This window comes from Camelus dromedarius, chromosome 14 (genome assembly GCF_036321535.1).
Source record: "Camelus dromedarius isolate mCamDro1 chromosome 14, mCamDro1.pat, whole genome shotgun sequence".
NCBI lineage: Eukaryota > Metazoa > Chordata > Mammalia > Artiodactyla > Camelidae > Camelus > Camelus dromedarius.
The window spans coordinates 49252816-49277671 of record NC_087449.1 but is presented as its reverse complement, the minus strand read 5'-3'; the positions used below and the strand labels follow the sequence as shown (position 1 = coordinate 49277671).

Here is a 24856-nt window from a genome sequence, read left to right as displayed (position 1 = left end):
CTGAGCGGTTGAATGCATCCATTCTGGAGCACATTCCTTTGGGGAGAGGCCAAATTAAGGTCTGTTATGACATTTCCTCCTAAGATCATAATGTGACACTGGAGCTTCAGGATTGAAAAGTGAGATTGTCTTAATTTACAGCAGTAAGGGGATTTGGGCTCCAACTTCCAGGTGCTACTTTTAAGTTGTTTAGATAATTATGCCCTTAAATAAATGTAGTTATGCAATATGAAGCATTTCAGCCCTCTTTCTAGAATGAGAGTGCCTTTAGTTGGTCCAGAAAGGAAGGGTTTGCTTTTATTATAATTTAAAAATTTAAGTCTCATCTTCTTTATAGATGTGGCCCTGTTTTACAGGGAACAGCTTGCTTTGTTAACTTGAATAAGTATTGGTCTTCACTTTCCTCATTTGAAAAATGACAGGATTGGACCAGCTAATCTCTAGTCTTTCCTCCATTTCTACCTTGCCTTGATTTTAGGTACTAGTATCTGCCTGGTTGTACTGTTTTTGGGGAATATCTGGTACCTGCCCTGGCATAGCATATTCATCATTGTAAAACAGGAGTTTAGAAATTTGGGGTTTTAACCCATTCTTTTTTTTTTTTTAATTGAGGTATAGTCAGTTTACAGTGTTGTGTCAATTTCTAGTGTATAGCACAATGCATCAGTCATACATGAATATGCTTTTTTCATATTCTTTTTCACTGTAAGCTACAACAAGATATTGAATATATTTCCCAGTGCTATACAATATAAACTTGTTTATCTATTTTATATATACCAGTCAGTATCTGCAAATCTCGAACTTTTAACCCATTCTTAATGCTGTACGTTGAAGAGTTAGTTCAAGTGCCCATTAAAAAATGAGGAGTGTGAAAGTTTTTATTCTATTTCTGTCCTAACATTGAAGTGAGTAGTGATGATACTTGGTGAAGTACGAGACACTGGACTAGGAGTCAGGGGACAAAGGTTCTATGTTTACCATGTATCTAATTCAGTTGTGTGCCTTTCCAGTAGTCACTAACCTTTTTGTGCTTCAGTGTCTTGAACTGTAAATTATTTAAAAAATTAACAAATTATTGAATGTACATTAGGTACAAGTGCCATATACAAGTTCCAGGCTCTTTATGTACATGATTTGTTATCTACAGCAGCAAAGTGAGTACAAATGGGAACTTAGGCCCTGAAAGGCAAGTTGTGTTCAGGATCCCACAGGTAAGAAGTGGCAGAGCTGGGGTTGGAAGCCACATCTTTCACTCCAAAGCCTGTGCTTTTTCTCCATCTATACTATTCTGCCTCATCTGGAACATGGGGGCCTACCATATGTACGCCTGATTGTTGTCAGGAGCAGATAAGATAATCAAATGTCATAGTGCTTTGGCCATTATAATTTTATAGTTAAAGTGAACCCATGAGCAGCTCTAGTGTAGTTCAAGACTCCCTGGGTTCAGATCACAGCTATGCTCCTTATTAGCTTTGGAAATCGGATCAGTTACTTGGTCTCTCCATGCATCAGTTTTGTCATCCATCAAGTGAGAATAGTAATAGTACCAGCATCATATGGTGTCACAAGGATGATGTAAAGCACTTTGAATAGTGTTTTGCATGTAGTGAGTATTCAGTATATATTAGAGAATGGCAGTGCAGCAGGCGTTATCTTATTCCTTCCTGTTGTTTTAGTTACGGTGAAGCTGAAGCAGTGCTTGCCCAAGGTTAAACAACTAAAGTCACTGAAAAGAACAAAGTTTATATGTGTAAGATTGTATTGAATATTTTATAAGTAATAATGAATTTAGTGATAAATATAGTATGAGTGACAATTTTAATCCTGGTTCCCAAGCTGGGGGATTGGGCTGGAAGACAGAGGGTAGGAGAAGAGTAGAGGTAGAGTCTGGGATAGTGACTTATCTGGTAAGGCTTTTGGGCTTTTTGTTACTATTACATAGATCCATCAAGCCTCTAGCTTCTCCATCTGTCAGCTCTGAAAAAGACAACTTTTTTTCTCTCTGATTACATCTTTTCAGGTTCTGTTAAAGTCTGCATATTGGCTTTTTCTCTAATTGTCTTGATAAATAAAACCTTACCCTCGTTTGGAGTGAAACGGAGCAAACCGTATAGTCTGGTTGATTTGAAGTTTAGGAAAAAGATATTTCCTACATGAACCATCACAAATTGCCAAACTTCTCTGTATTCAAATGGGAGGTCTCAGTTCCAGATAATATAAAAGTGTAAATTTATTACCTAATTTTCTGCTGTTTGTTCCTTTTGTTTGTATACCTTTCTTGGGGGATTTTAGTACGTGTAGGATTTGGGCATTCCCAAATACTGTCATATCATCTGATAACACTTCAGGCTCTCCATTGTTTTTAATATGATCACACATACCTGTCAGTCTAAATTTCAAAAGGAACAGAAAGAATGTTTGACAGAATATCACTTTTAGGCAGTTTTGCAGCAGAGGCAGGCAGTACCAAGTAAAAATTTAGGGAGACTAGGTTAAATGCTGTGGGAGAGAGATTGTCATTTGTGTGACATAGATTCTTTATTTTTTGTCTTTCTAGGTTGCTATGGTGACAGACTATGGAGCCTTTATCAAAATCCCAGGCTGTCGGAAGCAAGGTGGGAGCCTATATCTTGAAATTCAGCACTCTCATTTCCCTCTCTCTCCTGTTACCCCCACCACATCCTAATTATAGGCTCTACATTTTTCAGATAGTAGTTTGTTCTAGTTTTTAGTGTATAGATACGAATATAGGTAGTTGATGACAGTTCATTTTTAGTAATTCTTAACTCAGAAGAACAGTGCTCTTGGCCTGGGGCAAGGGCTGGTACATAGCCACTTGTGTTCACTTCTGGAGCTAGCTCTTCCCTAAATTTCACCTTTGACCCTAGATAAGTCACTTGACCTCTTTGGACTTAGAATTTGGGAGAGGGCAAGCTACTTAGTCTCTGAGGCTGACATTGTGAGTTTTCTAGTATATGGCATATGGAAAGGAAATAGTATTGTAACCAATACAAATATACATATAATGTTTTAAATTTTCTTCATAAATTGGTAGGTATCTTTGGAATATTTTTCGAGAATCCTTTTCACATCTGTAGTCTTATTTGTTTCTCAAAACAATTATGTTAAGTAGAAAAGGCAGGTTCTAAGACTGGTGGCTGCTCAGAATGATTGAGCTAGGTCATGGCATGGCCAGGACTGGTACCCAGGCCTCCTGATGCCTAGCCCAGTGGGCTTTCTGCTGTGTTACACTGCTAGTGAATCAAAAGACCCAACTTGCTAATTCCTTGTGCTAAAGTAAGTGAAAGATTTATTAGAGATTTTAATGTAAAAGATGTAATCATAAAAGTATTATTTGAAAATATTTAAATATTTGACTACATAAAAGTTGATATAGGAGTATATTTGATTACATAAAAGTCAAAAATGTTATTGCAAAAATTATCATAACCCGAAGTTAAGTTAGGAAAAAGAATTTGCAGTGCAAATGACAAAGGACTAATAAAAAAGAAGGAAATAGGAAAAGTGGGCAAGAGTATGGAAAGATAATTCACAGGAGAAAAAAATAGCAATTGAGCAATAAGTATCTTAAAAGATACTCTTCTCAATATTGATTAAAAAAATAGCTTAAACTGTAATTTATTCCTACAATGGAATACTGCTCAGCAGTACAAAGGAATGAGAAGGAAGTATTGATACATGCAATAGCCTGAGTCCATCTCAGAGAATTATGCTGAGTGAAAAGCTGATCCCAAAAAGTTATGTATGTTATGATTCCATTTATGTAACATTTTTAACAGCTTTATTAAGTTGCAATTCGCATACCTACATTTTATCCAAAGTATACAATTCAGTGGTTTTTAGTATATTCACAGAGTTTTGCAACCATCACCACAGTCTAGTTTGAGAACAATTTCATCACCCAGAAGCAACTCTGTACCTATTTGCAGTCACTCCAAATTCCCCATCTCCCCCTTCCCTCAGCCCCCTAGCCTTAGACAACTTATGTATTTGCTTATTCTGGTCATTTCTTATAAATGGAATCATAACAACACGTGGTCTTTTGTGATTGGCTTCTTTCACTTAGCATGTTTTCAAGATTCATCCATTTTGTAGCAGTATCAGTACTTCGTTCCTTTTTATTGCCATTCCAAAATGTGTGGAATCAACAACCAGCTCTCTAATTCTTTGATTCTCTGATGCCAAGTGAATGTCCTACAGTTCAGTTCAATTCTGACATTAACTACTTAGACATAATGTCAGACTCCATGGGTTTAAGATCTCAGTCCCACAAGACTCCCTCACTTCACACACCACTTGCACGTATCGTGTCCCCACATTACCCACTCTTCTGTCTGACTTGGCTACAGATCTCAAGGTTCCCATACCACCTTTGCAACTTTTGATAACTTGCTAGAACAACTCACAGAACTCAAGAAAATACCATACTTAGTATTACAGTTTATTATAAAAGATACAAATGAACAGCCAGATGAGGAAGTACATAGGGCACAGTCCAAAAGGGCCCTGAGTGCAAGAGCCTCTGTCTCTGTAGAGTTGAGTTTCATCGCCTTCTTGACATGTGGATGTGCTCACCAACTCAGAAACTCTCCAGGCCTTATTGTTTCAGGTTTTTGTGGAGGTCCCACTAGGTAAGCACAGTTGTTCCCATCATTGACCATTGGTGATTTAACTCAGTCTCCAACCTCTCTCCCCTCCCTGGAAGTCGGGATGGGGCTGAAAGTTCCAACCCGTTAATCAGACTAAACTTTCAATCATATGATGGTTCCTCTGGTGATACCTTGAAGCTCTCTAGGGTCCCACCAATAATCACCTCATTAGCATAAATTTGGACAAGGTTGAAAGGGGCTTGTTATAAGTAACTAGATGCTCCTATCACTCAGGAAATTCCATGAGTTTAGGAGCACTGTGCCAGGAACCAGGGACAAAGACCAAATATATATTTCTTATTATATGATGGTGTCAGTGCCGATATCCTGGATGTGATAGCATCCTATAGTTTTACCAGATGTTACCGTTGGAGGAAACTGGGTTAAGGATTCATAAGATCTTTTTTTATGATTTATTTCAACTACATTTTAAAATTATTTTTAAAGTATTTTTTGAAGTGTTGGGTATTTCCAACAATAGTTTCACTTACTACTGAGAGCATGTAAATTGTTAGACTTTGGTAATGCCTGTGAACATTTTTAATGTGCTTATTACTCTTTTAATCTAGTGATTCTTTGAGGAATTTGGTTTGCAGTATGGAATTAGATAAATTATGTACCTCTATGCAGTGAACTATACAGATGATAAAAAGAATGATAACTGTATTTCTAAGATACTCTGGTGCTGGTCCCTTCTTCATTTTACCAGAAAAGTCAGTGGAAAGTTTTCATATAATTCCACCACAGTGATATAAGACACCAGTGGTTATAAGTAGCTTTCCAATTTCAGAGATTTTAAAGTGGGGGGGAAAGTGCATTGATAAAGCAGACTAACTCTCAATTTACTGACGTGGAAAGGTGCCTAAACTAACAAAATGAAAAAACATGTTGCACAAGAATTTGTATAGTGTGACCCTTTCCCCCTTTTAAAGCATGTTTATATATGCTTATGTTTAAACATTATTGTGTATATTTAGAAGAAAGTCTAGAAGAATATTCAATAAATTATAACAAAGGTCACCTCCAGGGAGCTTAGCTTGCTAAGGGAGAGGAGATGTGCGTGGAAAAGGGACTTTCACTACTTGCAATTTTTTTTTCCCAAATTTTTCTTTTACAGAAGTCCAACAGCTGATCTTCAGCTTAAAGCCATGCCTCTAGCCTTGAAGACTGACTACTCTGCAAATTGCATCTTGGCGAATTAGAAACAGCTTACTAGTAGCTTCCAAGCTAGCAGTCAGCAATCTGTAATAAAGTTTCTTGTTTTATGCTGGCTGGAATTTAGTGAGCCATAACTCATCCTCATCCCTGTAGGGTATGCACCTCTTTTGGTCTGAAGACAGATTTTCTTGTCAATGTACTTGCCCTAGCTGCCAGTACCTGGAAGTCCCATCCTTACTTGAGCATTTATTTGACACTTTGGGGACTGTGTGGGGATTACAGGCCTGCCATCTTCTAGCAGTTAGTCTTCAACTCACTTGTGTCCGTACCCTGTCAGGTGATGCCTCTGATGGTGGCTGCCAGTTTACAAGTGAATCTCTCCATCTGACAGCTGTGTTGAGACAGGCCTCCGAGGGAGCGTTCAGGGAGCCAAATAATTAGGTGGAAACTCTGTGAGTTCTAATCCTGGGCCCTTCTGTAGGTTTATTGAGTAACTTGAGCAGTTGGCTTTTCTGCATTCCAGTGTAGAAAAGCTTTTTTTTTTTTAAAGCTTCTCTGCCCTTAAATGGGGGAAGATTGTGCATAAAGTCCCATCTTGAAAGGACTGATTTATGAAATAACTTTGCTCTCTGGATTTTAACATCTATGATTCAAGAAGGTTGACTCTAATTTGAGTTATTTTTCTCAGATTTCCTTTCCCGTTATACAACGATGGACACATTCTGTATCTGTTCTGATGTATTTTCTAACACCAACCACATCTCCAGTTCTCTGGGCACCAACTGGATGTCTAATAGTTCAGTTCAATTTTGATACTATCTACCTGGAGTTAGTGTCAGTTTCCACAAGTTAAAGGGGCTCATTCCGACAAGAATGTCCCCACTTCAGATGCTAGTTGCAAGTCCTGAGCCACTCTTACTTCCAGCTGACCCACTGTGAATCAGGAGTTCTCAAGACTCCTTCCACAAGTTTCATAATTTGCTAAAGCGCATCACAGAACTCAGAAAAACACTTCCCTTTTGTTTGCTGGTTTATTATAAAGGATACAAACAGGAATAGCCATATGGCAGGGATGCATGGGGCAAAGTTTTGGAAGGTGGGGGAGCAGTATGCAGAGCTTCCACGCCCTCTGGCGTACCAACCTCCAGCAAGCTGATATGTTCACTAATCCGGAAGCTCTCTGAACCTCATTGTTCAAGAGTTTTTGTAGAGCTCAGTCTCCAGCCCCTACCCCCTCTTTCCTGGAGGTCAGTGGAGCTAAAGTTCCAATCCTTTGATCACTTGGTCTTTCTGGTGACTAGCTCCATCCAGAAACTATCAAGGGGCCCCACAACTAGTTCACCTCACTAACATAAACTCTAGTGTTACTAAAAGGGGCTTATTATGAATTACAAAGACACTCTTGTCACTGGGGAAATTCTGAGAGTTTTGAGAGTTCTGTGTAGGGACCAGGGACAAAAACCAAATATATTTTTTCTGTTATACCACATCTGTGCTGTCTAATACAGTAGCCCACCAACTGTTAAATTTGGTTTATTTTAATTAATTTAAATGTAAACTTAATAATAGCTACAGAGCTAGTGACTATCGTGGTGGGTGATGCTGTCCTATGTATTTATGAAGTTCTTTTTCCCTCTACTATCCTCTGCCCACCAGCAGTAAACGATGAAATTTTGAGAGTCGAGATTGTTCAGTGTTAGGCTTTTAAAGTACCTTGTTTGTGGTGGAAGTGCAAATATTTTAGTAGTGAATTCAGTTTATCCAATAATTATTGAGTTCTAATTTTTGGTCATGATATTATGTGGGAATACAGAGATAAGAAAACATAGCCCCTGCTGCTCTCAGATTGTTCACAGTCTAGAGATCTAAAGAGATTACAATATAGTGTAATAAAATGAGTGAAGTTGCAGTCAATCCACTGAGCTGTGGAATAGTTAGGCTAGTGGGATGAGTTGGCCTACTACAGTGCCTGAGGTATAGTGAGTGTTCAGTGAATTTTATTAAATGAATAAATGAATCCTAGTCCCAGCTTCGCCGTTTACTATCTTCTTGACTATAGCAGGTTGCTTAGTTTTTGAGCCTTAGTTTCTTTATCTGTGAAATGGGAAGGATGTGTGTGTTTTAGCGTTTCTTGACTGGCAGGATCATGTCTTACTCATCCTTGGATCCATTTTTTGCTTACAAGATAGTGGGTGTTTAGTAAATGTTTGAATGAATCCAAAATCCCAACAAGATAAAGGATGTGAAAGCACTTTAACTTGTGTGCTTACATTATTGTCATATCCTGCTGATTGGAGGTAACTTATTTGAAAAGTCTAGAGAGGGAATTCAGATCCCCCAAAGGTAAAGGAAATCTCTTATTTTGACATTTTTTGGCTTCAGCTTTCCTCTACTGGATTGTAATTTTTACCTCTTTTCTTTATTGTCAATGGAATTTGTGAAAGAAATTAAGTTGAACCTAACACAGTTGGGAGAATATTTTTAAGGGAACTATAATAGGCTATCTCTATTTTTCTCATATGATGATTGAGATGCTAACTCTTTTCAAGTTGTCAGATTTTTTTTTCTTCTCCCAGCAGACCCTCAGATGGGACTCATTCTGTTTAAGTGTTGTGTTGGGTTTATTGAATGTGATGATGGACTTGATATGCCCTTTGGGCATTTATGGCTTAAATCCAGACATAAACTGCGCTCTTCCATGTGGCATGATGAGCAAAGCATTTTTGTTTCTGTCTTGGAGCATATGCTAGAACAGAATTAGATGTGTTCCAGCTATTGTAGATGAGATCATCTTTCTCTCTTTAATTGAAAAGATAACAGACTAATAATAAAGAGAAAATGGAGAAATATCAATATGTTTTAGAAGACCTGACAGAGTCATATTTGAAGTGCAGTTCTTTATCAGCTTGTGTCCTTGAACAATTTACTTAACCTCTGGATTGTTTCCTCATGTGAACCTATGTCACAGGACTGATGTAAGGATTAAATGAATCAGTGGATGTACTGTATCTAGTGAGGTACCCAGCACCGAATGAGGGAGTCTCATGTTTTATTTGATGCTCTCTACCACATACACTTAATTCAAGTTTTGGTGGTGTATATGGGTATCAATGAAGTACCGCCCAAGAATTCAGACTGTCTTCTGAGAATGAAACTAGTGTTGAATCCCCTGTACAGAGTATATAGGATTAGCCATAGATAGACGTATACCAGGTAATTGCCTGTAAATCTGTGACTGAAGAGATGGGAGCATTCAAGACTTCATAGGATAATCTGGGTTTAATTCCAGAGAAAAGAGATTGGAATGAAATTGCATTTAGGAGACTGAAATCTAATTGATTGTATCATTCTATCTAGGGGGAGATTATATGAACAGATAATCAGCCTCTGGAACACAGTAAAAGAAGCCTGAGAGCCTGAAGTTGGCAGTGTTTATCTTGCTTTACTAAGGCAGAAATGAACCTGATGATAGGAACTAGAGAGATAGACTCTTTTATGAGAAAGTGATAGTCCATTAAACCTTCATGGGCTAGAAACATTTCTCAAAACGTTTGTCTCCCTCTTGTTCTGATTCCATGTTGAAGCAATTTCTGATCACTAATTTAATTTTCAGGTATTTGATACTGGGGTCAGCGGGTAGTTTACCTAGATAAGGATTTGGAACCTTCCAGATATAAGAGAAGTATATCCTCTATTGTAAATTAATAAATTGGTGAATTGTGTCTGTCCCCTAACCAATCACTAAATTCATAGTCTGATTAATGTATTTTAGCATATAAACATCTGCATGCTGAAGACTCCTACATTTGTATCTTCAGTTGATACCCCTCCTCTGAGCTACTTACATATCCAACTGCCTACCTGACATTCACATTCAAGACCGTGAGCTAGATCATTTCCCTTGTTTAATTCACCTAATAAGCTAAGGCCTTTTGTGGGGAGGGTATAGCTCAGTGGTAGAGTGTGTGCTTAGCATGCATGAGGTCCTGGGTTCAATCCCTAGTACCTCCACTTAAATAAATAAATAAATAAACCTAATTACACCCCCCCCCCAAAAAAGCTAAGGCCTTTTGGAGATAATCCATTAATGCCTCAACTATAAAAACCCTTTACCCTAGCATAACTATTTTTATGTTCCCTTATGTTCCCTTTTCATCTGTGTCCACATGAGACGTAGTTTTACATAATTTCAGTCATAGTGTGCATATCATTTTCACATTTTGCTTTAAAAAGTATACATTTTGGTTTTTATGATTAAAAATATTGCATGCTTATAGAAAAATAAACTACAAAAGCAAATAAGAATTATGTGATATTACTAGCACATAGAGATAGGCATTAATATTTCAGTATATTTCTTTATAGTCACATATGTGCATAAAAATGAACATATTGAGATTAAGAGTATATTCTATATATCCATTTTGTAGCTTTTACACTTAATGAATGTTAAACATTCCTTTATCTTTTAAAATCCTTTTTGTAAACATTTAAATGGCATTATTCTATCGTTCAGATGTACCACATAATCATTTTAAGTTGTCTGTAATTTTTCATTATCAGTGCTTTGAGAAGTATCATATTTAACTAAGAGTGATGCTTGGGCCAAAATATATCCTGCTTTGGGATCAGTGAGAGAAGGACAAATGGTTAATTCATTATTTCCTTCTTTGTAGTACTCCAATAAATAGGCCTGTTTCAGGAAAGGGAAAAAAATGTTCTCTCAAGTATATTAGACTCAACATTAATTTTCATCACAACTTCCATTAGCATCCAGGAAAGAAGTGAATTTTAGAATTAGAGGACAGTTGCAGCAAAAACATGTCAAAGTGAAAGATTTCCTTTCCTTTAGGGTATCTGAATTTCCTCTCCTGACTTTCCAATTAGGCTAGTCTGCTCATTATACCATCATGAAAAAGAAAAAAGCCCAGCTCCATGAATTTTATCCAATTTGGAGATTATGTGATGGTCTAAAATTTAAAATGTGTTTATATAATGTATATAAAACATTTTGGCTCTGGAGGTATCCAGAGAGATATATCAGCCTTCAGAATCAGCTGAAGTAGGTCTGAGAGAACCAATTACCATGATCAGAGAAGGCAGTGGCTTCGCATAGGAGCTCCAGAGAGGGCAGATCCTTTGGGTACAGCCCTGTGGATGCACATGTGTGAGAAAGAGACTGAGAGAGAGTAAAGATTAGTAATTCTCCCAGGAAACTTCAGGGAGGGCAGTTTTTCTGGATATTGATCTTTGTTTGACTTATCAAGATTTTTCTGTAGATGCCTGGTTTATTTTCATTCAAAATAATTGTATATTATATTCATTTCCCTCAGAATAGATAAAATTTTCTCTATTATTAAAACATTTAAAAATAAAAGAAAAAATTAACCTGTAATCTTATACCCTAGCATAACCATTATTATAGTATTTTGGATCATTTCTTCCTTATTTTTAGAATCTATTTTAATCATTTTTTTATTTAAATGAGAAAATGCTAGTTGCCTATAGAGCTTGGCACATAGTAGGCACTCGATAAATATTTACGAAAGAATGAATTATTTATGTATTTTTACATAATCTTTTGAACATTGTTTTTATTGGACCATCATGTGGCTACATGTACCATAGTTGACCATTACCCTATTTCTGGATATTAGGTTGTTAATCTGATTTTTTTCTGTTGTAAAAATACGTTGAATATTTTGATGTAGATCACTTTTCTAGATACATGTAGATTTTTCTATGTATAAGATGATTTTCTTAGTCTCAGAAGTGATTATGGGTCAAGTTAATTATTAGAACTCTTGGTTGCAAGGGACAGAAACACAGGAGAAACATTTTGCCTAATTTCTGGCTAATTTTTCTGGGGAGTGCAAGATAAATCTGGCTTCCCCCAGGGCTGGATCAGGTGCTCAGTTTTTGCCTTCAGGGCTTTGTCTCTTGTTTATGCAAGCTCTTCTTTGCTTCCCTCTGGCTGACTTTTGCCATCTAGTGGTAAAGATGGACATTGCTAACTTTTTGTAGTTTATAATCCTGACAGAAGTCTTGAGACAAATGATTTGATTTAGCTAGTGTCTTGTGTCTGTCCCTGAACCAGTCAATTACTGTGACCAGGGGGATGAAGTACCTTGATTGACTAAGTCTGTGTCATATGCCCACAGTTGGGAGTTAGGTCAGCTCCAACCAAATTATAAGGACTGACCAGATTACTTTATAGAATGTAAGAAAGACAGTTCTCCCAGGAAAAGACCTTGGTCAGACAGGAAAATGATGTCTACTATAAATATTTTATTAAATGTCATTATTAAGTTGTTTAATAATTATTACATATTTTTAATTTAATTTTATTAAATATTTTATCATTCTTGATAGTCATTGCTAAATGACTTCTAAAAATTTATATTAACCTCAGCAATATTTCTAATTTTACTATGGTCTCATCAACATTGGGTATTATTAATTTTATTTTTTTAATTTATTTTGCTAATTTAATAGATTAAAAATGGCTCCTTGTTTATATTTCCTTTTTTCACTTAACACCTATCATAATTATTTTCTGTAACTGCAATTTAATGGCTATTTACTCTTCATTTTGAAAGACGTACCATAATTTACCAAGCTGTTTTCCAATTATTGATCATTTAGGCTGTTTTATAATTTTTACTTTTAACCTCTGTATGTAATAATACTGGAAGTATTTTATATGCCATAGGTTTTTGCCTCAATTGAGTTTCATTTCAGAAAAATTCCAGTGGTGTTATTCTTGCATCAAAGATACAAACATCTTTGTGCCCTTTGTTTTAAAAGAATTTGACCAACTTGTATTTTTACCAGTGTTATATAAATGTAGTTATTGTATCACATCTTTACTAACATTGAGCATTATTTTAAAGAATATTTGTCAGTTGATTAGATATAAAAAAGTGACCTCAGTTGCTTTAATTTGCAGTTTTAAATTAACGAAAACTTTTTCAGTAAATCCCCAGCTCCTATCTTTTCCTTACTGTGTTATTTAGAGTATGAATACCAGACATGCCTTGTGCTTTATTTCCTTTCTCCTTCTTGTGCCCAGGTCTGGTCCATCGAACTCACATGTCATCCTGTCGCGTGGACAAGCCCTCTGAGATAGTAGATGTTGGAGACAAAGTGTGGGTGAAGCTTATTGGCCGAGAGGTAAAATTCTCTGCAATTTTAACTGCTTAAAAAGGTTTAGGAAAAGCTGATATTTTCTTAGTATTTCATGATGATATTTCATGAGTGTGTGTACTTTTGTTAACTGTGGCTGATAATCTTATTTTCCTGCTGCTATAATCTGACCTGAATTTAAACCTTTTGGCTGTCTGTCATGCAAACTCAGAAGGAATGGTGTGACCAGTAAGAAGTGTGGTGCAATAAATACATGTTTATAAAACGTCCCTCCCTGAAATTCACCCAAATGGTGGGTGTGAAGAAAAAAACCAAAAAAATAAAGAACCAAAAAGAGAGAAAACTTAATCTGTGGGCCAGGCTTTTATCACAGAGCTGCCAGGTGCACTTCAGCGTGGACCAAAACAAAAAAGGACAGAGTTTACAGTCATTTTTCTTAATACCTGGTACCATGCAGTGTGAGGGAAGTGAGAAAGCACTGGAAGTCCCTGTTAAAAAACTCACTTAAGGGGCTGTGGGTGTGGGCAGACCACAAGAGAAATGTGTACATACACTGAGGCCTGTTTTTTTAGCAGAGAATGGCAGGGAAGACAGGCCTGAAAGAGATGTTATTCAAAAACATTTGAGTGCTTAATATGTACTGGGTCTGAGGGATATAAGAGTTAACCAAACATGAATGACTCCAGCGGTTATGGAACTTACATAGCATATAACTGGAGGAGACAAAAAGTAAGCATACTAAAATCATCACAGGTTACAGTAAGTGTTGTAATAGGTTCAGACATCATCCGAGGTAGATTTAGATAAAGTGGTCAGGAACAGGCTTTATGGGGGATGGTAAAGAGAAAGGAACTAGTCATGTGAAGTTGGGATAAGAATATTCGAGGCAAAGAGAGTAAGTAGCTGATGCAAAGACCCCAAAGTGAAGGGGGCCTTCAAGTGCTAGAGGAGGTGAAAGGAGACCAATGTGGCTAACAATTATCTTCATGTTTAAAGATGCTGTTACTCGTCTTCATGTTTAAGAAGCTTTTAGACGAAGTCCAAGAGACCTAGTCTACTGGAATGTTCTGAAACCCATTCTGCATTCCTGAATCTCCAAACCAGTTATTACGCTGAACTATCTGAAAGAAACAACTGTTATTTTCTATCTGGTTACTTCCACAGGCCTTGGATTTCTGAGCAGCCATTTTTGTCTTTCCTTCCAGGAGGGTCAGAATGAGATGAAAACTATTTCCTAAAAGGCTTTTGCCCCAGGATCTGCCTGTTATGCATATTAGTACCCCCAACTTTCCTAGCACAGGACTTCAGCCATTAGAGGAGCTCAGTGTTTGTTATGTCAATTCTTAGATAATTTTAGAGCAGCAGTCTAAATGATGTATGTTGAGCTTTTGCTGACTTTGCTTTTGTCTTTTTCAGATGAAAAATGATAGGATAAAAGTATCCCTTTCGATGAAAGTTGTCAACCAAGGGACTGGGAAGGACCTTGATCCCAACAACGTTATCATTGAGTAGGTAAAAGTTTTGGAAAGGCTAAAGTCCTTCTACCTCTTAAACCACAGAATGCTCTAGTGAATCAGGCCTGCCTGGGAACTCTACCATACATAGACTGTGACATTGATGAGTTATGTAATCTTTGGGTTTTAGAGGTATAAAGTGTTATAAACAACACTCTACTGCATAAAGTTCTGAGGTGAAATGCTAACGTGCAGCTCCTAGCATAGAAGTACTCTATCAGTGGTTTCGTTTCCTTCCTCTTACTCTTTCCCTGCTTCTACCCTTTAACTGTGAACAAGCATTCATGAGGTACCTTCTGTTTGCCTTTCTCCTAGCTCTAGGGCTGAAAAAAATGTTGTGACCACATGGGAGGAGCAACTCCTACATCTTGGGAACACAATACCTTACTTTCACTGGTTCTTCTGACCTTTCACCTAGAAATGAAAGATTTTCTATCTATGTAGGCTACTGTCTGATGATTCAGGGAATTTTCTGTCTATCTCTCAGTCTTTCTTAAATATAGGCATTCCTCAGAGATACTGTGGGTTTGGTTCTAGACCACCTCAATACAGCAAATATCTCAATAAAGCAAGTCACAGGAATTTTTTGGTTTCCCAGTGTGTATAAAAGTTATGTTTACACTTTAGTCTGTTAAGTGTGCAACAGCATGTTTAAAAAACAGTGTATGTACCTTAATTAAAAAAGACTTTATTGGGGGTGAGGGTATAGCTCAGTTGGCAGAGCACATGCTGAGCATGCACTAGGTACTTGGTTCAATTCCCAGTACCTCCATTTGAAAAAAAAAGAAAAAGAATACTTTATTACTAAAAAATGCTGAAACAGTGACAGTAGTAACATCAAAGTTCACTGATCACGGATCACTGTAACAGATCTAATAATAATAGTAATGAAAAAGTTTAAAATATTACAAATTCACCAAATTTGACACAGAAACACAAAGTGAGCAAACACTGTTTGAAAAATAGTGCCAACACTGCCAATAGTGCCCTGCTCAACTCAGGGTTGCCACAAACCTTCAATTTGTAGAAAATGCAGTATCTGTGAAACACAGTAAAATGAGGTATGCCTGTATATGCCAGTGATTTCTGACCAGGGGTTCCTAGATCCCTAAGATCCCTTGAAGGAGTCTTGGGGGTTTATGAACTGTTTCTAGTGTTTTAGAAAACAACTAAAATCATACGTTTATCCTCAGGTTAAATGTGACATTATTTTGTTGCTTCTGATAATAAAATATCAAATTGTTTATCTTATGCTAATCAACTGCTCTTAGTGGCCATCATGTTATTGATTAATTTTTTAAAAACAAGAAAAAAAAATTAAATGTTGTTTGAATGGGATCTTGGTGGCAAAATGTTTGGAAACCTGTGTGTTTATAGTTCTGAGCAAAATCATTTTGGATACAAAGGAAATTTACCTAAAAGGAAGGGAGGTGATATTTATTGAATACATACTATATGCCAGACATTATGTACATTAATGCCTCTGTTTCTCATAACAACCTGCAAAGTGGGTGTTATCCCCATTTATTTTATTTTCTTAGTTTCTAGCTTGATGCTTGGTGATAACTTGCCTATGGTTGTATGGCAAGTTAGAGTGGGTCAGGAACTGGAATCTGGGTCTCCCTGATGTTAAACTAATGCCCTTTCACCACAGGATGTTTCTAGGTGTCTCATGTGACTTACAGAGTTTTTCATGTTTCTGTAGTTTAGTCTCTAAATATTGATATTTGTAGGCCTGATTAGTGACAGATACTTTCCACTTACATTAGGAATCTTTTGTAATTCAGAAGTGTTATTTAAGCCTAGCATTGATTGAATGCATTGTAATAAATGACTTCTGGCCCAAAGAACCCTGTGTATACAGACTCATCAAAAAGCAGTGAAATTTCCCAAACTCACCCTTATAAGGATAAAATATAAAATAAGTAAGATAAAAGAGCTGCCTCTGTCACAACAAGGGTAGGGAAGAGAAAGGACTCCCTGTTTTTATGCAGCTATTTCTAGACTGCATCCAGGAAGGAGGCATCACATAGTGGAATAATGATAGGTTTTTTTGTTGTTTTTGTTTAATTCTATTTATTTATTTATTTATTTGGGGGGGGGTGTAATTAAGTTTACTTTTATTTTTAGAGGAGGTACATGGGGATTGAACCCAGGACCCTGTGTATGCTAAGCATGTGCTCTACCACTTGAGCTATATCCTCCCCCCAGGTTTTAGAATTAGACTTGAGTCAGAAAGAGTCCTAGTTCTGCCCAAGCTAGTATTTGACCTTGAGCAGATTACCTAGCCTCTTTGAACCTCAACTTCTTCACTATAAAATGGAGGTAATGACACCTACATCTCAGAAATGATGGTACAATTTAAATAAAATCTTGTTTATAAAGAGCCTAGCTTATTGTCTGATCTATAGTAGAAACTTAATACACAGTAGCTACTTGTAGTTATTGTTATAAAGTGTTTCTTTGTTTTTCCTCTAATATCTGAGGTTATATATACCCTTTTTTTGAAAGAATATATAAGACCCATGAGAACAAGGGTCACTTCTTATCTTTATTGTCTCCCATAGTGCCTGGTGTGTAGTAGTCATTTAGTTAGTGCATCCATTTACTCATTCAACAAGTATACATTGGGTTCATACTCTGTTTGAGGTAAAATGGCATTACCAGGGTTTCCACCTAAGGACATTACTGCCTGGTGTAATGAGATAATTATACAAATAACTTTAACATAAGGCAACATGTAATAAATGCTAAAAGAGTGGCATAAGGGAAGGATTCTAGAAATTAGCTTGAAGAAGAAGAGTTGATATCAGGCCCTGATAGAGAAGAAGTGGCAGTTGAGCTAGGTCTTGAAGAATGGATAAGGTTTTGTCAGACAGCAAGAGAAAGAATAGTATTCTAGGCAGAAGAAATAGTTTGCGGAAAAGCATGAGGCAGGAAAGCACATGCATATTCAAGAGTCTCGCTTAAGGAAAGAAGAGGGTGTAGTGAAGTACTAGAACGTAAGGCTTGCAAGGTATGTTGGGGGCAGATTGCAGAGAGCTTTGAATGTCAGTCAGATAATATGAATTTTTAAAAAGCCTTTGACTGGGAGACATTCCTCATCAAATTATTCTCTCCAGGTACCTCATTCTCTGGCCTCACTCCATTAGGCTCAATATCTTCATGCTCTTTCCAGCTACCCACAGTTTGTCAACTACCTTTCATTTTCCATCAAGATCTAGCTGTCATCTGTTTCATTCCCTCAGGCCCCAAAGTATTAACAAGGTCATCTAATAAGGGAATCTGCAAATGGAATGGGGCTAAGTGCAGTTTCCAGTTAGGTTTAGCCAGCATAGTATAGTCTTTAGAAAGAACATTTATGTACTACCACACTGAAATTATCTGTTTATATATTGCCCTCCACTCTTTGAGGAAAAAGACCATGTCCTATCATTTTAATATATTTACTCGTATCATTAGTACTAGCGTTGGTGCTTGCCATTTATTAGTTAAACTTAAAAAAAAAAAGATTAATCCAACTATGTGTGCTAGCTGGATTAGGGGCTGGGACACTGGTAAATGAACTGTTACCGTTTAGGTGAAATGTAATGAAGCCTAAACTAGCATGATGGCGATAAGGACAGAAAGGGAGACATGTTGTGGTGACACATTTGTTGAATGGAGTGTCAGGTAGGAGGTTTGATTTGGCTTATAGTATATTTGAATCCACAGAGTATTGGAATTAATTATAATGAGGGTTTGCTTAAGCTGTAACTCATAGCCACTTGAAACTCAGTTCTATAAACAAGGACATCTGAAAGCCGTGGAGTTTTTGTGACTGTTCAGGTTATGTCCCCAAGAGCCTACCTTGGTTTTTTTGTTTGTTATTGTTGGGTTTTTTAAATTTTAGTATAGTGAGAACATTTAACATGAGATCTACCCTCTTAACAAAATTTTAGGTGTGTGATACGGTATTGTTGGCTATAGGTACAATGTTATACATTAGCTCTCTAGAACTTACTCATCTTCCTTAACTGAGACTTTATGGCTGTTGATACGTCATCATTCCCTTCTTCACTCTCCTCAACTTGGTTTTTGTTACTCATAGGACAGAGGGTGAGGCAGAATGTAAAACAAACCTAGTAAAATAAAATGAGTAATTAACTCTGCCTATGGTAGCAGGCAGCATTTCATAGAGGATGCAATATTTTAGCTGAACTTTGAAGAATAACTGGGACAGAATATGGAGGACCTGAGTACCTTTATCCTCTCTGTTTCTTCTCCTGAGCCCATGCATCCCATGAAACTGTTGGCTAAAATATGTGAAGTAGATGGCTTTATTCTGCTTTGATATTGTTACCCTGCATTTCTCTGGGTAATGTGGCTCTTTTGGCAGGATAGTTCTCGGTTTTTGCTAGACTCTACAGAGACCTGGTGAACAGTGAGAAATTCTTAGGTGGAGTCAGAGTTCAAAGCTAAAGATGTTCAGGTAAAGGAAAATATTTTGGATGAAAAATAAAGAAATTTCAACAAGGAGTTATTGATGCTATTGCTTGCCAAGCCTTGGGCTAAGGTGCCAGGTAAACCAATGCAAGTAAGATATTTTTTTAAAGGGCCCACAATCTAGAGAAGAAATGTAAATTTGCTGTGATATGTGCTAGGATTGAAGTGTGTGTAGAATACAGAGTTTGAAAGAAAGAATGATCGGGGTGATATTCTTCAGTTAAACATTTTCAAGAGTACCTGCTCTGCAGGTCCTGTGTGTTAGAGGAAGGGTAAAAAACAAGAGCTATGACAACTGGGATGCTTAGCCTCTGCTGGTAGAGGTGTAATTGGTAAACACACTGTCTGGTGGTGTCTCCTAAAGTAGATGCCCTAGAACCCAGTAGTTCCACTCCTACTTGGAACCAGGCACTTCCCAACAGAAATGCATATACATATATATGTTCACCGAAGGACATGTGCTGGAAGGTTCACAGAAGCACTGTTCATAATAGAAATCACTCAAATGCGCATCAATAGCAAAATACTTTACAGCAGTGAGAATGAATGATCCACAACTGCACACAGCAGTATGGCTGGCTCTCACAAATAAGTGAAAGAAGCCAGACACAGAAGGGTCCATACTGTGATTCCATTCATATAATTCATAAAAAGTAGGTAAAATTAATCTATGCTGTTAGAAATTAGAATAGTGGTTACCCTTGGGGGAGGGAGGCATGGTGACCAGAGGGGCTTCTGAGGTGCTGGTGATGTTCTGTTTATCTGAGTACTAGTTACATGGGTATTTCAAATTGTGAAAATCAGTCAAGCTGTGTGTTTACGAACACTTTTCTCTATGTATATTATACTTTGGTCAAATGTTTAGAATATTTTTAAAGTGTTATGGGAATGTGAACAGAGAGCTAATTCTGGTTGAGGGGCTCAGGAAAGAAGACTTCATAGGAGGAGAGGCAGTAACTGAGCTGAGCCTTGAAGTGTTTGGGTGTAGTTAGGTGGTGAGGAGGGAGTAAAGAGGGGAAGCAGAGCATTTCAGAAAGAGAACTGCCTAAGCAAAAGCAGTGAACCATCTGGAGAAAGTAGAATAGTCTGGTTTGGCCAGAGCATATTGTACAAGTAAAGATGAGCCTGGAAAGTAGGTTAGCGACAGACTGTGAAAGGCCTTGAATACCTAGGTAAACAATTTGGACTTGATTTTCTAGGAAGTCATTGAAGGTCTTTTAAACCCAGGAGTGACTGTGTAAAGGTTGTAGTGGGCTTAGTGGGGTGAGTAATTATATCTTCATCCCCTGTACATCAGGGAGATGAAACCTAGTCTCATTTATAATTATTAATTCAGAGCCTTGTCCTGAATGAGAAAAGTTGTCTATTTCACATTGCTTTCACTGCCTGTCTCCTTAGGCTTAGTGCTTTTCCTTCTTTCTCCCTTCTACCCACCAAAAACAAAGCAAAAAACCAACATACAGTATTAACTTGTAGTGTTTCTGACCACATCTCTTAAGAGGGCCAGCAGTCAGTATCCTTTTCATTACAGGCAAGAAGAGAGGCGGAGGCGGTCCTTCCAGGATTACACTGGGCAGAAGATTACCCTCGAGGCTGTCCTGAACACTACCTGCAAGAAGTGTGGCTGTAAAGGTAAGGCGAAGCCTCTGCTGTTTCAGTTTTTCTCTCCTTACAGACAGACCCTTTACTGCATGAGGGAAGCCACCCAGTGTATGTTTAGCTCACTCTGTTTTTTAGCCAAGTGACGGCCTCACCTGCTATTCTACTGTTCCTACTAGACTCACATCGGAGTTCATGGCCTGATGCTTCTTCTGTTCCTTTGAATTCTGTCCCTGCCAGGACTATACCACCATCACGACTCACATCGGAGTTCATGGCCTGATGCTTCTTCTGTTCCTTTGAATTCTGTCCCTGCCGGGACTATACCACCATCACGACTCCCCTCTCTCCACAGCTGATGCCCTGCCTGTACAAGGTCCTCAGATACTATGCCAGGAGGGGTAAGAGTGTTGGATTATGACTAACACTCAGTTTTTATCTCGAAGGACCATTATTGTTTTGCTTCAAAAATTAAGCAACTTGGAAATACAGCCTTTAAGAATCCAAGTCAAACCTTTTCTTGCTTACCTTTATCTCTTTAACTTCAGAGTTCTGAATTCAGTATCTTTTTAGTAGTAGAGAATACCGGCTAATCACTTCCTTTTAGCTCTGTTTCCTCAGGTCTTCTTTAGTTCTACTCAAATATTAAAGAGCTTTTTCAGCCTGACTTCCTTTGTTGGAGCTATAATGAAAGGGACTGCCAGCTGCTCATTTTCAGAGGGACGTCAATTTGTCACCCCTTTACCCTAGCCTTCCATCTACCCTGCTCTCTTGATTTTTCTAAAATGACTGGTAGCAGCCCTGGTTGCCTTGGTTGAGGTTGTGGAGTTTAAGCCCCAATTTATCATTAAAGTAGAGGGAGGAAGTGAAAACTAAATTTTGAAAGAAAGAATACTTCCTCACTCTTATTATAGGAACATTCCAGATATTTGGAAAACTTTATGCTTTATTCTCTCTCCTTCCAGACACCATCCAGCTTCTGGACTCCAAGTTGCAAAGTAGTTTATATGTAGCTTTTTGATGATCTCATCAAATTCTTTGTGCTCCTGAGACAGGATCTACAAAAAACTCAGGCAAAAACCAGCTGTGTAGCATCTGTTAAGGGACCCCTTAATAGCACTATAGGCTCAGGGAGGTTGGGGTTCTCTTAACTTCAGCTTGTGTCCACCAGGTGTTACATGAGGTAGAGAAGAATAATGAGAGGTGGAATTTGGCCCAGGCAGGCCAAAGGTGGTTGGTTTTGGTACAGTAGAAAGCACAGGGCAGAGAGGCATGAGACCTGGGGTACGTTTTAGCTCTGCTGCTATCTGTGTGGCCTTTAGGTGCTTCACTCTGTGCCTTCATATCCTCTGCACATGCAGTGTTGGACTTGATCTCTCAGGCTCTTGCCAGACCTGACAGTCTGAACGTTGAGGGCCCCTAGGTGACCGTGCTGTCTCTCTGTTAGCTTGAATCTGAGTGCTGCCTTCCTGCCTGTTGCCTAAGAGCTATCTTCCTTTAGGGCTTGGCCTGTCGCTCAGCTCCCTCTGCTAAGTGTTGTGCTCTCTGGAGCAGCCTTTCATTGTCAGTAATGAGTTCCAAATAGATCTTTAAAAGTTACTAAGCCCAGTTGCTAATGGAGGGCAGCGCAAGTCTGTGTCCTCATATCCTGTGCCATTTCCAAAGCAGTGACAAATGCTCCCCACAGCTCTAGGACCAGCTGCAAGTCTAGCTCTGGTTGAGTGAGCAGTGCCATCCTCAGGAGACAGGAAATCTTCTCTGAATGCAACAGCTGCTCTGAGTGAGCTCAGTAGTACCTCCTGAACCAGCTAGCCCCTTTCAGGAGCCTCGGTCTGGGGAAGGTTGGCATGCTAAGGGGAGAGACTGCTTTTTCCCTCCCTACCATTTCCACGTCTCTTCCACAGGCCACTTTGCAAAGGATTGTTTCATGCAGCCAGGTGGGACCAAGTACTCACTGATACCTGAGGAGGAGGAGGAGAAGGAAGAGGCAAAGTCAGCAGAGTTTGAGAAGCCTGACCCCACGAGAAATTCTTCTAGAAAAAGAAAGAAGGTGAGTGCTGTCTTGCTTATATTTTACCTTTTTTTTTTTTGAGTTTTAAAATAAAAATGTACTTTTTGCAGAAATTTTAGAAATACTAAAAAACATAAAGAATATTCAGATTTCTTGTCATCTTTGCACCCAGAGAGACTCTTATAGTATTTTTGGAAAATCCAATCTTTTTTCTAAATAAACATACTATTTTCAAGGTAAATGTGGATATATAATTTTCATGTATATACGTCTGTTTTTGCACATGAACACAAAATCATGGTCATACTAGGTATAGTTTATATCTTTTTTTGTTATACTTAACAAAAGCATTTTCTAGTATCTTCTAAGTGTTCTTCAGGAACCTGATTTAAGGGCAACATATGATATTCTACCCTATGGCTGTATGATGGTTTATTTAATAATTTTTGTATTGTTAGATATTTTTATTACTTCATATCTAAATCTTTGGCCACATCTCTTACTGCTTTCTTTGGGTAAATTCCTATATAAGATTACCGAGTTAGGGCTTTAAGGCTCTTGATACATCTGATAAAATTGTCTTTCAAAAATGTACTTATTTGCACCCAGCAGTGGATAAAAGTGCCTGTCTCACTGAGTTGTGTCTCCCGTCTACTACTTACAGCAGAACAATTCAGGAAACAGACATTATTGTGGTGCAGAAAAAAACCAGTACATTTGTAGCGTGCAGCACAGAGAGGAAATGAAAAAAAACTATGCTGTAGTTTGGTCAGAAATAGTTGTTCTCTTGTAGTGTATTCGCCTTTCCTCCCAGCACCTGATAACCACCATTCTGCCTTCTGTCTGTATGCTTTAGACTACCATAGGTACTTTATAAAGTGGAATCATACAGTATTTATCTTTTTGTGACTGGCTTACTTGAGTTAGCGCAGTGTTCTCAAGGTTCATCCATGATATAGCGTGTGTCAGAATTTCCTTCCTTTTCAAGACTGAAAGTATTCCAGTGTGTGCGTATACCGTATTTTGCTTATTCATTCATTTGTTGTTGACACTGGGATTGCTTCCACTTTTTGGCTTTTGTGAATAATGCTGTTGTGAACATAGTTGTACAGATATTTCTTCAAGACCCTGCTTTCAGTTTTTGAGAATATATACCCAGAAGTGGAGTTGCTGGATCATATAGTAATTCTATTTTGATTTTTTTGAGGAACCACCACACTGTTTTTCACAGCAACTATACCATTTCACATTCCTACCAGTAGTACACAAGAGTTCTAATAGAGCATTGTGTTTTACAATTGGTAATTAGGTCAAAGTGGATAATGATGTTGTTCAGTTGTTCAGTTGTTCTGTCTTTTCTCATTTTTTTTTCTTTCTTTTTTTTTAATTCCCAAGAGAGAGTTGTTAAACTGTCTAGTCAGTCCATGTCTCTTCCTGTTTAAAATCCTTCAATGATTTCCAATTGTACTTAAAATCCAAACTGCCTCCTGTGAAAACAAACTGTCTAATTGTATTCCTCTTCAGCTACTGCCTTTAGCACTGACAGTACATTATATCTAGCTAAATCATTGTTGTACCTTTTTTTATGTGCTTATTTTTATAGTTACTTTCTACTTAAGACAAGGGCTGCAAGTTTTGTATTTACACATACTTAACTTATGTGGTTCTGTTATAATATTTCTCTTTTAAGTAGGACTTTTTAAAGTTAAAAGGAAAGTATTCAGATTTTATGAAAAAAATTTAAGTGAAAAAATAGCAAGTTGTAAAACACTCAGAGAAAAAATTGTGGCAATATTAGATGAATCAATGGCACTTGGAAAACACTGATTTAAAGCAGCGGGGCTACTATCTGAGTTTGGTACTGTTCTCCTGTGAACCAAAGAAATAGAATTTAACAAAGATCCCTACTCCAAGTGCTGCCCTCCAGAAGCTGCCTGCAAACCTTCAGAATTGCCATGTTTCGTCTAGCTCCCTCAGAGGCAACTGTGACCCACCTTGCCTGCAGTATTACTTTTTTTTTTTAAAATTTATTGAAGTATAATTGATGTACAATATTATATAAGTTACAGGTGTACAGTTTAGTGATTCACAAGTTTTAGAGGTTATGTTCTATTTATAATTATAAAATACTGGCTATATTCCCCATGTTGTACAATATATCCTTGTAGTTTATTTTATACATAATAAGTTGAGTATTGCTTATTTTTGTAAACAGAGCCTAACTTACCTTTATCCTTGGTGCTGGTATTTCTAGATCCTTCCTCATAGAG

General features: G+C 37.7%; 1 protein-coding gene across 4 annotated transcripts in view; it reads left to right on the top strand.

The window, feature by feature from the left end:
- The window catches only part of ZCCHC17 (zinc finger CCHC-type containing 17), a 47759-nt gene that overhangs the window by 12491 nt on the left and 10412 nt on the right, over positions 1-24856 (top strand). For 3 of the 4 annotated variants that reach the window (XM_010976101.3, XM_031464568.2, XM_064493828.1), the window contains 5 exons: positions 2561-2618; positions 12904-13004; positions 14394-14485; positions 20508-20608; positions 22480-22625. In XM_010976101.3, the coding sequence (XP_010974403.1) occupies positions 2561-2618; positions 12904-13004; positions 14394-14485; positions 20508-20608; positions 22480-22625 (498 nt within the window). Of the gene's footprint in view, positions 1-2560; positions 2619-5962; positions 5986-12903; positions 13005-14393; positions 14486-20507; positions 20609-22479; positions 22626-24856 lie in introns of those variants that run through there. The other variant, XM_031464570.2, reaches the window with a different exon arrangement.